The sequence below is a fragment of the Liolophura sinensis genome, chromosome 6, assembly GCF_032854445.1.
Source record: "Liolophura sinensis isolate JHLJ2023 chromosome 6, CUHK_Ljap_v2, whole genome shotgun sequence".
NCBI classification, from domain to species: domain Eukaryota; kingdom Metazoa; phylum Mollusca; class Polyplacophora; order Chitonida; family Chitonidae; genus Liolophura; species Liolophura sinensis.
In genome coordinates this window covers 26,826,511-26,842,155 of record NC_088300.1, presented here as the reverse complement: position 1 = coordinate 26,842,155, position 15,645 = coordinate 26,826,511, and the positions used below count along the sequence as shown (strand labels likewise).

The following is a 15,645-nucleotide window of genomic DNA, read 5'->3' as shown; positions in this document are numbered from 1 at the left end:
GATGCTGTTATCATCACTGATACATAATTCATGGATACCATACACCAAATGTCCAAGCACTTGTTACTATGTTACTTTTCATTCCAATTTGAAGCATCTGATGTTACTTTCAAAGCAGGTGGAATATGCTGTGGAGCAGGGTTGACAGATCATAAAGTTCTGTAGACATGAGCATTCGTAACAAGTAACTACTCTTCCGATATGTTCCCCTCTCAAATGTTAATGAGGAAGTGCTGGTTGTCAAGCAATAAGTATGTGATAAGCATGACATGATCACACTGTAACTATTATGTGTAATACATGTATTGTCGATCTGACTGATTGATTGATTTATTTATCTGATTGGTGTTTTACACGGTACTCAAGAATATTTCATATGTATGACTGCAGCAAGCATTATGGTGGGAGGAAACTGGGCAGAGCCTGGGAGAACCCCACAATCATCCATAGGTTGCTGCAACACCTTCCTATGTACGGCCGGAGAACAGTGTCAAACAACCATTAATTAAATAAATATTTATTCAAGGTAAATCTACAACATAATTTCTCAGCACCTATGTTGCCGCATCTTTTAAATGATTGACATAAACTCTTACAGTGTTTGGATAAAATAAACAGACCAATGCTTTTCATTTCTACAGTTAATGCCACATAGTTCAGCAGAAGGGGAAATGCACATGTTTATAACATTTTGTATGCAAATGTATATATGTAAATCAAATATATCATTCATTCATTGCACAACTTAAGCTACATCTTTCACACGTCAAATAAAAAAAAATAACAACAAATGAAATAAAAACTAAAACCAGAATAAGAAATTGGAAATTCTGAACAAGTGAGAGACAAATTTAACAGGCAGGCATTTACTTGATACGACTGACAACCTCAACTTACTTGAAACTGGTAAGTATCCATGGTACATGCAATGAATAGTTACAAGTATACGCAATGACGCCTGTAGTAGCCTGCTCAGGACACTGTGTGACAGCTTGGCATGGATAGGTTTCTGGCAAATTTACTTAACACCCTGCGTGCTACATGCAACAGTTGGCCATAGTATTCCAATAGTTACATGTACATCTACACGTTTATACAGGCAATCCCTGCAGTATTTCGTTCCAGACACTGTGACAGCTTGGCAAAGAGAGCTTTTTCCTTCCGATAAATAACTGAACACCCTGTGTGACACAAGCAACAGTAACTTGCTGGCCACCAGGGTTTAGATAGCTTTCAGCTGGGTTGAAGAAGCATATATGTCTATATGTACACTGCACTTGACAGTTTTAAGGCCAGAACTACATGTACATGTACAATAAAGCTTGCAAATGTTTGTCCATGGAAAGCTCAAGAGACTTTGCCTGAGTTTATCACTGAAGTGACCTAGATATACCTCTAAGCCAATCATGAAAGCCTTTTTGACACTATTTCATTAAAGTATCAAAATGAGCTTTTGATTCACCACAACTGTCATATTAGCCCATGCATCGGAACTCACCGTTTCCTTTTTTACCTAAATCTGTTGCAAAATGTGACACCATTGTAAAATAATGATAATGAAATTTGAAAATTGTTCCACAGCCTGAACCAATCTCAAAATATTTGAACAGTAAACAAGGATTAGTGTCATTAGCCTAAATTCTACAGCTGCTTAGTACGGCATACATGTATATATGTAGTACAACACAACTTTCCTGAATTCCAAGGGCAGCAGAAATAATTAAAGTAATGATAGCTTCACTAAACACTTCTACTAAAGGATGAGTACGCCCATACTGTACATCAACATTAGGGTGTATACACTACCTCGAAACAGAGTAGAGCACAACCAGGAATTGCCTGTTTGATGTTACAAGTCACTTTCTGTATTAACATGAGATAGGCACAAATCCAGGTTTATCCAGAAAATCCTAGTAGTGTCAAGTCTGTTCAGCCACCTAGACAGATGTGCAAATACGGCTTGGCATTTTACACATTGTTTAGATACATGAAGTAGTTCAGCGAGTACATGTATATTTGGTTAGCTCTATGATGTGAAGTTGGATGATTTGAACTGTACAGATTGAAGCTGTGGATACTCACTTGAATACACAGGGCATATGGCTCTCATTCTCAAACTTTACTTTCTCTGACAACGAGTGAATCATTAAATTCCCGAACAGGCTATACTTTATTTCTGCAATGAGCACTTATGGCTTAGCACATATTTTCACATATTTTCTATCCCCATTACCCCTACTCAATCCCTTCTATCATACACACGTCAATAATAACAACCTACAGGTTCAAAGTCCTTTTGATGGTTATTCCAGGACATTTGTGCAGCATCATGTTCACAAAACATGCTGCTTTTGATACACTATAAATGTATTGTACGTTTTTAAAAAGAGACTAACATAAGTTTTAAAATGATTCTGGTTTATTTGAGGTTTTCCGTTGTTTTTGAATGATTAATATACACTTTTAACTGTTCAGTGACGCGAAAGTTAATTAGAGTATTGTATAGTATTCTCCACCAGACTACATGCTGACATGGCGACATCAAGCCACATAAGGTTTGAAAACATCTGTTTAACACTTTAGTCAAGAAGCTTTCACTTTCATGTGAGGCGTCCAGAGTAAACCCCAGCCCTAACACGTACATCAACCTAATCCTACATAAAAATTCAATGTTTTTTGCATTTTGTTTGCTGTTAAAACAAAAATCTGCTTAAAATGGCCTATTCAGTGTCTCCTATTTTCACCGTGTTAGAACAATGGATTCAACAAAATACCACTACAAATTTGACATGTACATGTATTGTAGGCCTACTACTTACCCGGAAGACAAATGATAACCCGTGAGTACTTTTCCCCTTGATCTAACTTTAGCAGTGGTCAAAGTGTGCCTGATAGAGCACATAACTAGGCACACATCTACCTGTGGGTTGTTTTGTTTCTAAGTGCCGTGAGGTATGCTGGAGGAATATCATACAGGACCCAGACATAAGCACTGCTCCTTCAGTACATGTAGGTGGAATCCACCTTTGAAATTCTCTGCTTAATGGGGTACGAGCAGATTTTCCTCATACACAATGTTACATTAGTAAGTTAAATAATATTTGAAAAAGACATTAAAATCCATTGAAACCAAACCTTGCAATTAGTGGAATATATGACAATGACCTGTAAATCAAAAACTATGAGCTAAAAATTTTACCAGATTGTAGTCTAATATACATACTTTCCACGGAGCCCGAACATATTTCACCTACAATTAACCATTTTTTCACTAGAGGTGTTTAAATGACATCACGCTATTTCAAAAATAGAAATTTAAGTTCATTCATTTAACCTAGATTTAGAAGGTAACTGGACAATTACAATGTTCTTGAGTTAATCATCCAAGATTTCCCAAAGAGAACTTTGTATCTTAATATACCATCACTGCTATGTTGCTAAACAGCTGTTACAAACATTGTCATATCTGCAATGAAGATCATTTGTGCAGGTTGCTTGGAAGCCATGAAACTGCAGCCAGTTCTAGAGCTTTTTTGGGTTTTTTTTTTCAGACTGGCTTCCAGTTTCGTTAAAAACTGCTTAGTAACAAATGCCAAAACAATGAAACTATCACAGGACTTTGACAGAAGGACTGCTTCCAGTGAAACAAGTTTAACAGACAGCTTGAAACTCTCTACCCAATTCTAGGGCTTTGGGTGTCAGAATTAAAATAAACAAACAAATACATGAAGTTTTACTAGACTGAGTGCACAATACAAAGATAAAACTTGCCCAGAACTCTAACAACCCATAACTGTTCCTTCTGTCCATGCTGGCTTGGTCGTCAAATACCCCTATAGATGCAGATAGAGTCAAGTACTGAACAGATCACGAGGAGCAACCACATATAAATCTCTCTAGATATATGTAATATATTACATATGTTTTCAAGATCAGCAAATATTTCAATGCATGTCAGTTTGGGGATCAAGTTCATGGGTAACCTTATTGAGAATATAAATTTATACAACTGACTTCAACAATGTACAGTATATACCTGTATATATACAGTTTGTGAAATACTCTCTTTGAAGTTCTCCTCTTTGAATGGCTTGTAATAAATGTAGATATATGCACATAAACACACTGTAAAAGAGATTTAAGGTTATAAGGTTAAATATATTGCCTTAAAAACTTGGCTCAGGAGGAAGACAAAGATTTTTCCAAGGTCAAATCTTACAACACATTGGTAAGATCTGACAAAAACTGAATTCAATTTTTGTTATAAAAAGACGTCATGCACAGGCATATTTGACATGCCAAACCCATATCAAGTACATGTACATGTGAGCTCCTGGTACATGTACACGTGTATGCAATTCCACTAGCTCACCTGGTTTTGGACTTCTCTGACATGTGACAAAAGCTGACATTTTAACACCCATCCCTCATTTAACGAACACCTTCAAAGACTGAAAAGGTTCAGAGATAGTGCATCCTTTCCCCTGACTCAATGTTAAAGCTGACAACTCTGACCTTCTGAACCCATGGTGAGTGCAACTCCAGTAAATGTAAATTACACACATGAATTTTTAAAGGAAGGACAGGCTGTGAACTTTCCAACATCGCCTCGTCATTGTGGGAGATTTTGAAAGTACCCTTTGTACAAATTCTTTAAATGTTTTGAAAATAAATCTTTACACCTTTCCAACGTACATGAAATGTTCTACTGAAAATGTCCTTGGTTTTAGAATGTTGCCACGTAAATCGGTTTTGCTTTGTCATTCATGTTTACAAACCATGTAGCAGTTTTTGTGAGGTTTGTGAGGTCAATGAGCTACTGGGGAGGGCCACTTTGACGTCAGAACATTCCAAAATCCACCAACATACCATGGAGCTTTAAGCAAATTAAAGTCTGTTCAAATTTGTGCAGTTTTTGTCTTGCCAGTGACAAACCATATATGTAAGCTATATGTACAAACTGCATACACAATTATAAAATACCAGAAAAATGCACTACAATTATGGATCACCATGATAACTTTCAGTTACAGATAAAAACCCTTTGCAGTTCACCTTCAAGAAGTTTTTCTTTCAACTTCTTTCAGACACACAAGGTCTTGGTTCAATCCTACCCTTAGAACTACATGTATCAGTTTTTTCTTGAGTGCCGCATTAAACCGCAACTAAACCCAAGGTTGTGTTGGATGTTACAAACCATATAATAACGCACCCCCCCCTCCCCCTCCACTCCATCCCACTGTCATACATACTGCATTGTACATATGCAGGACATTTCAATATCAGATATCGAAAAAAACAAAAAAATTCTAACTGAAGATATATAGATATATACATGTAGCAGTATCTGCATTTCTAAATCTCTGAAAACACAAAAGTTATTTAAACATGATTCACTAAAATATGGAGAAAAGAACTTCTAAATAAATTTTGAGAACAAACGTCTTGATGTAAAACTTTAAAATCACTTCTTTTATGGAAATTGGTTGTTCTGTGGTTCTGATAGAATTGCTCAACAGTTCATCATTACACAAGGAAGATGACAATACTTACATAGCTATAACCAGGTATTTTTCCCAAAAATTCCATTGAACATATATGCCAGATCACTATAATTACTCCGACCAGAAGCAGTGGTGCGAGAAATTTATACACTCAAATCTGGGTTGAATAGTTTGTGATACTTAAAACTATATATATATATATATATATATGTAAAGCTTTCTAAAGTTTTACTCAACACCTTCAATTCAGGTTTGCTTGAGGACTGCAGATAACTGAAATTTCCTAGAGGTCACTACTGCCTGAAGATGAGATACTTTAGCCTTAGGAGAACGCGAAGAGTAACACACTGTGCACATACAGCTCCTTACAACCTGGCAGCCTGCTAATATCAAAGTGTTTTATGCCTATCCTTAATTTCAGCCGCCACCTGCTGGACCCAGAGAAAAAAAAGGAGATCACAATCCATCCATACACTGCACATAGATTTTTAGTCTACTTCATTAATCAATAAAAATCAATATTTCAACCTAAATAAATCTACACTGTTAACGTATCAGTAGAGTATGAAAACCTTGAATGGTGTAAGTGTGTGTGTTGGGAGGGGGGGTGTATGTAGATGGGAATGGTAACTTGTATCAGGGATATAAAGAAATAATGATTTACATATCTCGTGTTTTACATTTTCTTATGAAAATTAAAGTGACTAATGTTTATGCCAGCATTAAATTTTTTTTCAGCTTTTTTTCAACCCAGTAAAAATTTAGTGAAACTTTGTCTTGATGCAGCATCAGCATGTCTCCATTATTGACAGCAGGGTAATGTCACGTTTACTTTAGATCTCTAACGTCAAAGGTATTTTCTGTATAATAGTCTAAACATTAGCCTATGGAAGATAAAGGTTGTGGACTAGCTTCAGCGATAAAGGCCCAAGTGATAAATATAATTTTCTCGGATACTGGACATACTGGAAGAATAGTTCTTCCACTGCTTGAACTGTTGATACAGTAGGCCTACTATATCATTTACAGGGAGCACCATGGGCCCTGTGTAAATAGTTTAGCTACAGATGCACGGCACGTGTGTGACTGGATAAAATTCTCAAAACGGTTGCCTCCACTCACATAAGCCATTTCTCCAGTATTGTCATTATGTTCTTTGTCATTTGGTGAAATCTCATTAAAATAATAAAATATGATACTTTTTAGAAAGAAAAATTGAGGACCATAAGTAAAATTTTAATCATATCTCAAGCTAATTCAGTGCACCTGTACTTATGCCTCTTGGCAAATACATGTGTAGCAGTGAATGCATTACTTATACCCGCTCATCCCAGTGTGTAGTTATCTGGCGTCCTCCTTAGTAAAGGAATAATAAATTCTCTCAAATTTTGTGTTTTTGAACTTATAAAGACTGGGAAGGGCAGAAGAAATTGATTACAGGAACTGTTGTGGCAACAGGTGAGGGGAAGCGTTTGATGAAAACTGAAAAAATCTTTAATCATTGATTATCATCACTGTTCTCTCACTGTTCAGAGTACAATAATCCAACAAGATGGGTTTACCTGGCCAGATACTGCATACCTGACATTTTCTGACCCATATTACAGTACATGACCCAGTACAACTTTTGCCGCATAGGTTGCACATTTTGCCTATAAATTTTGAGATTCTATTCATACTTTCGCGCATTTGGTTTCTATGCATGGAACCTAAAATGTGACAAATAACATGAGGCTAAAAGGGCAAAATGACGAATTTAAATGAGTTTTCAGTTTTATGTGCTACAGGGCACATTCTGATTATTTTGTCAGAAAGACTTTTTTCATCTTTTTTATGGTAAAATCTTTTTCCAGATTTTTGCTGGCGTTAAATTCACTTTGAGTACTCCAGTCATGTGACAACAGAGCAGCTATGACATCACTGCAAAAGTGTAATTTAATCTTACACAGGTGTTTTGTTGAGAAAAAATCCTTTAGAAAAACAGATGTGGTAACAAAACTACCCAAGACTTGAGCTTACCAGTAAAGATAAATAAATTTATAACGTCGGCTTAATACGTGAATCCCTTAAACATTTACGCTAACATTTACACTTAAAATAAACAAAACAGAGTTGAAACCAGGAATATTGCAGGGAATCAAAGATGTTTTGCCCTACATACCTTCAAAATGCCACATGTAGCTCAATACACAGTATTTTTTATATTCTTTTTTTAGCTTTATTTATTTATTTATTTGATTGGTGTTTTATGCCGTACTCAAGAATATTTCACTTATACGACGGCGGCCAGCATTATGGTGGGTGGAATTTTTTTTTAGATAAAACATAATTGTAAAAAAGTGAATAAGGGATACAGCTGAGGCTGTCCATAAAGTGTCACAATAATGATCAACACACCAACACACATGAACCTCATTTGCTTTCAAACTTGTCATTTCCCATACATTTGCCTGACTCAACTTAAAATTTGTCAGTATATCATTTCATTCCTATGATGTACCAGTGTCACTGATAAAATGTTACCTTATTGAAGATTATACCTTAAGATTTATATGCTTCATTCGAATAGAATATCCACAACTCTTATCAAACTGTACAGTAGCTTTCGTTGGGCATTAAAGGCAAATCTTTGATGTGAGATGTTAAAACAAACCTTGTCTTAATGTGAACACAAAATAGTAATTAAGAAGCAATTAAGACTTAAAACTGAAGAATGTGACAATATTTTTTTTACTGCAATATGTAAAGGTTCACAACATACTGTGTATCACCCAGTGTGTAAAGGTCCACCAAATGAGTAAATGTTATTATTACAAAAGATTTCTTCATTGTACTGCAAGTCTGATTTTTGGGTAAGAATGATCATTTGGATACACAGAAATATTTTCACAAGAACAATGACTGACTACATACACATACATTAAACAAAGTGCCACTTTCCATCCACTGATCCAAACTGCAGATTACCACTGTTGCATTACCTGGTATACAATAAGAAGTACACAACAAGGGCTCAATCCTTTCCTAATAGACACATGCATATCACATCTGAGCCCAAAACAGTACATTAACCATAAACTTCACATCACTTGGAATTGTCTGCCCTAATAACCATCTTCAATAAGCTGTAAGCCATAAGTCAATGATATTACTAATTTTTTTTGTAAACTCTCCTAGTGGAGTGGATTATCTCCCTTATGCACATTTCCGTCCTGAAAATGGGGAGTTATTTGCCCTTGAACATTCAACATCCTAATACACATGTGAAGGAACAAGTAAACATACATGGTAATGTGTTACAAAACAAACACTATTTGCTCAGACAAAACAGTACACTGATGTTGTTAATGTCAGAACTGTTCACAAACCACACATAATGTAGCTAAAAACAAAGTCTTTAAAAACATACTGTATAATGCATGTGTTAGCACTTGTCAGGATTCCTATGTAAAAGGGTTGTAAGGACTAGCTGACCAAGCCATATGCATGTATGGACTGTACACTCACACAGTATGTGCAAAGCAAACCAACAACTCAACAGAACCTGTTGGAATTAGCCTTCTACTAGCAATAATGAGTCTAAACAAGGCTAATCTGAGTGGGACCAATCACCATAGTTCAATCACGTTCTTTAACAAATAATAACTGGAAATTATAGCATCTCAGCATACACAGCATTTGAGACCATGTCAAAACATCTGCTAACTGCTAGCCATGTATATGTTACTAGCAGTGTCAATTTCATGTTTATGAAGCACTTTAAACATTATGGGATATATAAGTGATGAAAACACTTTGGTGTCATCAACATGAGAAATTGTTTAAAATATATTCAGTTAACCCGATTTAGTGTATTGTTTAACTTCGCCTGGATGGTTCAAAGTATTCATTTGTACATTACAGGATGTATTTTAGTAATACAAATTGATGAAATGTGCATTTTTGGAACTCTGTGTGACTATGTGCTGTTTGAAACAGCCTGGTAGAGATTACCTCTAAACTTGGCAGCTGTGCTGATGACACTGTTAATCATCTGAGATACTGACACTACTAATGGCTCTAAGTACGAGGAAAATGTGTCAAATTATTTAGATTATATATACAAATATTATCTGTACTTTTCAGCATTTACTGCATGCAAAAATTTAGCCTCATGGTACTAGCCTACACATTCATTTCATATAGAAGTCATTTTGGTAGCTGGTATTCTTGCTAGCGGGCGTTTTACCTATAATTCCTTTAAAACAGCACATCTATTAGTCCATATAGATCATGGATAGACTAAAATGTATGTCTAATATTATGTAGGACTGCAGCTACATGGGCTAAGTGTGCTATTTTAAAATTCTGCTGTCAGTGCAGACATCATTGTGATCAGTTCCATTGAGTTGGAGAAAGATGATAGACTCAGTGTTACGATGAATGCCAGAAATTTAAAACAGCACACTGACCCACTGAGCCCATCTTGGGGTGCGTTCCATTCATTGAACTGACCGCCACTGGTGACAGGTTCAGTGGCCATGGGAGGATGCAGTGTGACATCCCAATGTCCGGAAGTTGTGTCAAGTCGCATGAGTTAAGATGTTACAATACACGCCACACACTTCAGACTCTGTGGTTCCAGTGGCCAGAGGAACGACATGTCAACGGCCACTAACTCCTCCAGTGGCCACTGGGGAGCGAATGGAACAGACCCAAGATGAACCAGACCGCAGTTATATGTACATGTAGAGTGTACATTCAGTTCTTTGTCTAATTTTGAACAGAATAAATCTCATTCACCAAATCTGTGAAATTCTTGTGGATTTAAAACCACTGATGGTTTCGGTAAAGCTTGCCATGACAGCTATTATTTTAGGCCAGTGATCAACGAATGATCCAAATTTCTATCATTACTGCAGCGTTGTTGTAATTGTGGCTCAGTGCACACAAGTCCCTGTGATTCACTCAAGACGCAAATGATGATATCTGTTCCTTAAAACCTTTGCATCCGTCTAAAATACCTACGGAAGTCATTTTCAGAGCGTCACGCAGATCTGTCAAACTGCGTGGTGTAGGCGAGCGCACGTTTTCTCCTCGGCCTTTCCTTTTGACCGCAGCTGTTGTTGTTGACAGTTCAAGGTCAAACACGAGACGCGTACCTTGCCTTCATGTCCTATTATTTCCGGTTTTTTTCAAATAATGACAAGAATGGCAACTTGACCCAAGACGCCTGTATTCATGCCACACACAAGCGGGGAAGAAGGCACCGAAATTAAGTTGGTTAAATTAAGACACGACACATTTATTCTCACAACTGTAAAGACACATTTGTTCTAACAAGTGCCGGGTTCGTAACTAGGCCAAAGCCACTAACATGTGGGATGAAGTTGTCACACTCACAGCAGTGTCAGTTGATGCCTGCGCGTTGCTACAGCTTGGTTATATGTAGACCCTACACCAGGAAATACGTAATGTATAGAAAAGCAAGCAAGATCGATGGGGTCCTTCACTGAAACATTTCAAGTTGAAAAAAAAAAAAAAACAAATTATAAAGTCCAATTTATTGCTAAATCTCCCTTCTTGTCTGCTTGATAAGTCTCGGGAAGAAATAGGCATGTCAGTAGGCCTATTACATCATGTTCGTTGATTAGATACTGCATTAAGCTTTTGTTATAATGGCCAAAGGTTAAATACTGCTTTATGGGGAAAACAAATAGCAATTCAACATTCTGCACAGACGAAGAACTCGTGCGAAAGAAAATTTTCATCAAAGGTGTTGGTCTCTGTGCATGAAGATGGGATTAAGATTTTTCATCTGTCCTAATTTCAGCTTGTCCTCAATGTAGGCCTGGCTAAGACTGAACATTAAACTGCATGCATTTTAGTGATTCATGGAAGAAAGCTCTCTGTTATATGACCTAGGAGCTTCTCACTAATGTTATCACTGTGAGGTCAAGTCCAGCTCATGCTGGCTTTGTGTCCGCTCACGTGGGAGGATCTGTCAGCAACCATAGTCATGTGTTTTAGGTTTCCTATCACCATGTGGGTTTACCCCGGGTTCTGCCTGGTTCCTTCCCCCCCACCCCCCCACCCCCCCCCCCACCCCATAATGCTGGCTGCCATCATATAAGTGAAATATTCTTGAGTATTGCGTACCAAGAATCAAATAAAATAAGTCAATCTTATCACTGCAATGCTGGCCGCAATTATATAAGTGAAATATATGGCATAAAAGTTTGAAACTAATAATCAAATAAATAAATAAATCCAAACTAAGAAAAAAATTTCCTTTGACTGATACACATTATTTGTATGAAACAAAACTAAAATTATAAGGTTGCATGTGTCACATCTTTCATTTCAGAAGGCGTAGGGTGTCCGAATGAAAAAATATTTTATGCTGCCATCACTTTTGGAAGAAAAAACATTAAAATTGAGCTGCTGAACTATCAACTAATCTTAAATCTTAAAATCTCAGATTTTAAAGTCTGCAACTTTATGCAGGATCAAAAGTGCTGGCTCTTCGTCAGGCCCTGATCAATGAGATAATTATCTCAAATTCAGCTCAGGCTGTTTTTGGTGCACTTGCAGGTCAAGAGGTTTGTCCTGCAAAGGTCAGTGATTTCCTCAGGGCACACTGGCTTCTTCCACCCATAAAAGAGACCACTGCCATATAATTGAAAAATTCTTGAGCGTAGCGTTAAGCATTGATCAAATAAATCGTATTTATGGAGGATCCTTACAGTTCCTCTTTTTGTCCTAGGTGGCTCTAGAATGCTGAGTGAAGGTGGCAGCATCTCAGATTGATTTAACCAACTGACCGAAGTAAGAAATCTGTGGACGGTCATACGGTTGGACAACAGACAAAAAAAGATCTTGTCACAATGACAAAAAACAAAAAGAACTCCTTTTCACCATCAAGAAACCATGCAAGAGAATACCGTACAGATGATTCATGTTCAAGGTAATTTGATATATAATATCTCACATCAGTTATTCATTATCATGGTTTATCATTATAACTAATACGCACCAATGCAGTGGCTGTGAGTTCAAGTCCAGCTCATGCTGGCTTCCTCTCTGGGCATACGTGCAGAGGTTTGTCAGCAATCTGCGGATGGTCGTGGGTTTCCCCCGGGCTCTGCCGGGTTTCCTCTCACCATAATGCTGGCTGCCGCTGTATAAGTCAAATATTCTTGAGTATGGCGTAAAACACCAATCAGATAAATAAATCGGGTATAACTAATACGTTACAAAAAGCTTCCACGTTATTAGGTAAGCCAGAGAAATATGGTGTCTTTGGAACATATGTTCTGTGTGCTCTAATCAAAACTGTCAAAAACCCTAACCCTAAAATTCCAAATCAAACAATGCAAAAAGTATACATGTATATAAATTTAAAAAATATGTTGATTCGCTATGAATAAAAAAAGGATGTCTTTCTTATCACGTAATCTTTATGTGCCTTTTCTTTGCCTTCAACGTACATGTATATAATCTCTTGAAAATGATTCAGTTGAAATTCCTTCTTATAAAAGTTTACAGGTTGAATGGGCTGGTATCACTAGTTTATTAGACTCTGTGTCATTTTATAACTAAATGAGAAGTTGAGCAAAGCCAGTCTTTTGTCTGTGATCATTTCTTATCAGTGGAACACAACTATTGAGGTGTTAGCTCAGTAGCTCATCCAGTTAAAACATTGTTCTTGCTGGTGACTATTGGCTCCTAACCAAGAGATTGCTGCCTGACAACACCCCCTCCCCGCCTCCCGCCACCACCACAACCAGATCCCATGACGTGTCTGAAACAATATTGTTGGCCGGTGTAAAATTCTTTGCTGCCTTATTTGGTCTTACGAAAAGATTGGGATTTTTGATTGGGAAATTAACATTGTGAGAAAAACAAGGGAAAAAAAATCTGAATAAAACCATCATAGTACTGTCTGTTTTTCAAAGGGTCACCCCAGCGAGCATATTTTTTATGATGCCATATAGTTTGGTTCCTTTACATTTTTAGAATTTACATAAGAATTGGTTCTGGACAGTGACCCACATTTATATTCAGATTTCTCTTAGAATGGGTAATTTAAAATTTTCTTGGCACCTTATTGAAGATACATGTATGTGGTGTTGACAGGATTGAAAGTGTTCGAACTAGTTTATGGGATCGCCGTTGGTTACCCGATGTTCAGCTGTCTGTGATTGTCACAATGGCCACACTAAGCCTGTATCTGAAGACCCTTCATCCCTCCATTGCTGGCGGGGACTCAGGTAGGTTTTGAGGAAAAGAAAAGTGTTGAAAGTGATATGGAACTCAAAGAGAACACTTACCTGTTGTGCAGCAATTAGAAAAAGAAAAGTTGTTAGGTACAATGTTTGTTACATACAGTATTTATTACATTACAAAGGCTTAATTAGATGAAGAGTCCAAACAGAGGCATGAGGATTTCAGAATTGTGGGAAACACTTTTTCAGTTCCATTTACTTTTGACCTGGGAAATGGTGGGAGACGTTTTTTCGGTTCCCAACAATTTCTGCTATGGGAACCGATTTATCTGTGCTTACTTTAGTATTAATGGCTTTTCATGAAATAAATTTTGGTGCAGATCTAATTACCAGTTTACTTTGTAAGTAAAACTTACCATAATCCCTCAGTGGACTTTCGGTTCCATGAATTTTTAACTTGGGCATTGATTTGAAACTCTTGTTATTTCTTGTTCATGCTCCAGGTTTCCCCTCTTGCTCTGCTCGGTTTCCTGCCACCATTATGCTGGCGGGCTGCTGTGGTATAAGTAAAAATGTTTATGAGTACAGCCCAAATCACAACATCTCTCCATAGGCCAGTGGTTTATTCTGACAATTTAGTTTCATCCATTTATCCAAATGACTGCTATGATAAAAGTAAAAATTCTCCATTACAACATTAAACACTACTCAAACCTCATTGCTATAAACTTGTTTCATGGGGCCTCCATGGCTCGGTTGGTTAACACGCTAGCGCAGCGTAATGTCCCAGGAGCCTCTCACCAATGTGGTCGCTGTGAGTTCAAGTCCAGCTCATGCTGGCTTCCTCTCCGGCCGTACGTGGGAAGGTCTCTCAGCAACCTGCAGATGGTCGTGGATTTCCCCCCAGGCTCTGCCCGGTTTCCTCCCACCATAATGCTGGTCACCGTCGTATAAGTGAAATATTCTTGAGTACGGCGTAAAAAAAACAATCAAATAAATAAATGAATAAAATAAACTTGTTTCATTGCATAATGTTTCATTTCATATAACCAGCCCTTTGCCTGATTATATGCCAGTATGTTGATCTTTCCTGTTGTTTCTCATCACTTTTAGGCGAACTGGTCACAAGTGCCCATGAAGTTGGGGTAAGTCAAGTACAAGCTTGATCAGATTCTCAGGTAGTTGACTGACCAAATTGGTTTGGTCTCACAACATTGGAGACGTGCAAATTTATAAAGAATGTGAAACAAATAACTTTATAAAGTATGAAATTCAGTCACTAGGTGTTAAGGGTCCGTATAATAAGCCCAAAATCAATTCCCAATAACAAGCCTAACCTGGGTTAGACAGAGTAACACTCTCAACAATTTAATGAATCAAAAGGAAAATAATGATTTAAACTACAAATAGCAATGCACAGGATATATATACATATATATATATATATATATATATATGACTCCTCTTACGAAGGGAGCTTGGTACTCTTCTGCTATCGAGACCACAAATCCTCCAGCAAGCAGTTAATATACACAATAATCACAGATCACAAACAGCAGAATGTTCGCCAACAATCACCCGTTAGTCATGGTCCGGCTAATCCAAATTACCCCGGCTTTTCCACTCGAAAGGTACTAACGATTTCTTCGAAATATAGCTGTGATGTATTGTCTGTAACTCAAATAAACCAGCACTCCGTCAAAAGCAATTTATAGTTCTCCAAATATCACGGTCTTATCACTGTCTATCACTGTTCATAAGTACCACTGTCATTCCCCTGCACCTACAAATCTGCCGCCTTATGTATTGTCATCATAGCTTCGACAAAGAATAAAAAAAAACATAAACAAGATGATTTTCCAGAAGCACCGGTCGATCGAGACTGATTGGCTAGAAATTTACAAGGTGCTCTATATTTACACTGCCCAGCTGTG

The 15,645-nt window shown here is 37.3% G+C and overlaps 2 protein-coding genes across 3 annotated transcripts in view; one reads left to right on the top strand and one right to left on the bottom strand.

The window, feature by feature from the left end:
* The window catches only part of LOC135468047 (UTP--glucose-1-phosphate uridylyltransferase-like), a 29,452-nt gene extending 18,839 nt beyond the window's left edge, over nt 1–10,613 (bottom strand). Inside the window, exon 1 of one of the 2 annotated variants that reach the window (XM_064746061.1) lies at nt 10,512–10,613. In XM_064746061.1, the coding sequence (XP_064602131.1) occupies nt 10,512–10,520 (9 nt within the window). In that variant the 5' untranslated portion in view covers nt 10,521–10,613. Of the gene's footprint in view, nt 1–897; nt 1,200–10,511 lie in introns of those variants that run through there. The other variant, XM_064746059.1, reaches the window with a different exon arrangement.
* A 73-nt stretch (nt 10,614–10,686) lies between these two features.
* The window catches only part of LOC135467061 (protein O-mannosyl-transferase TMEM260-like), a 33,317-nt gene continuing 28,358 nt past the window's right edge, over nt 10,687–15,645 (top strand). The window contains exons 1-4 of the mRNA XM_064744822.1: nt 10,687–10,762; nt 12,250–12,450; nt 13,623–13,756; nt 14,825–14,856. Coding sequence (XP_064600892.1) covers nt 12,371–12,450; nt 13,623–13,756; nt 14,825–14,856 — 246 coding nt within the window. The 5' untranslated portion in view covers nt 10,687–10,762; nt 12,250–12,370. The remainder of the gene's footprint in view (nt 10,763–12,249; nt 12,451–13,622; nt 13,757–14,824; nt 14,857–15,645) is intronic.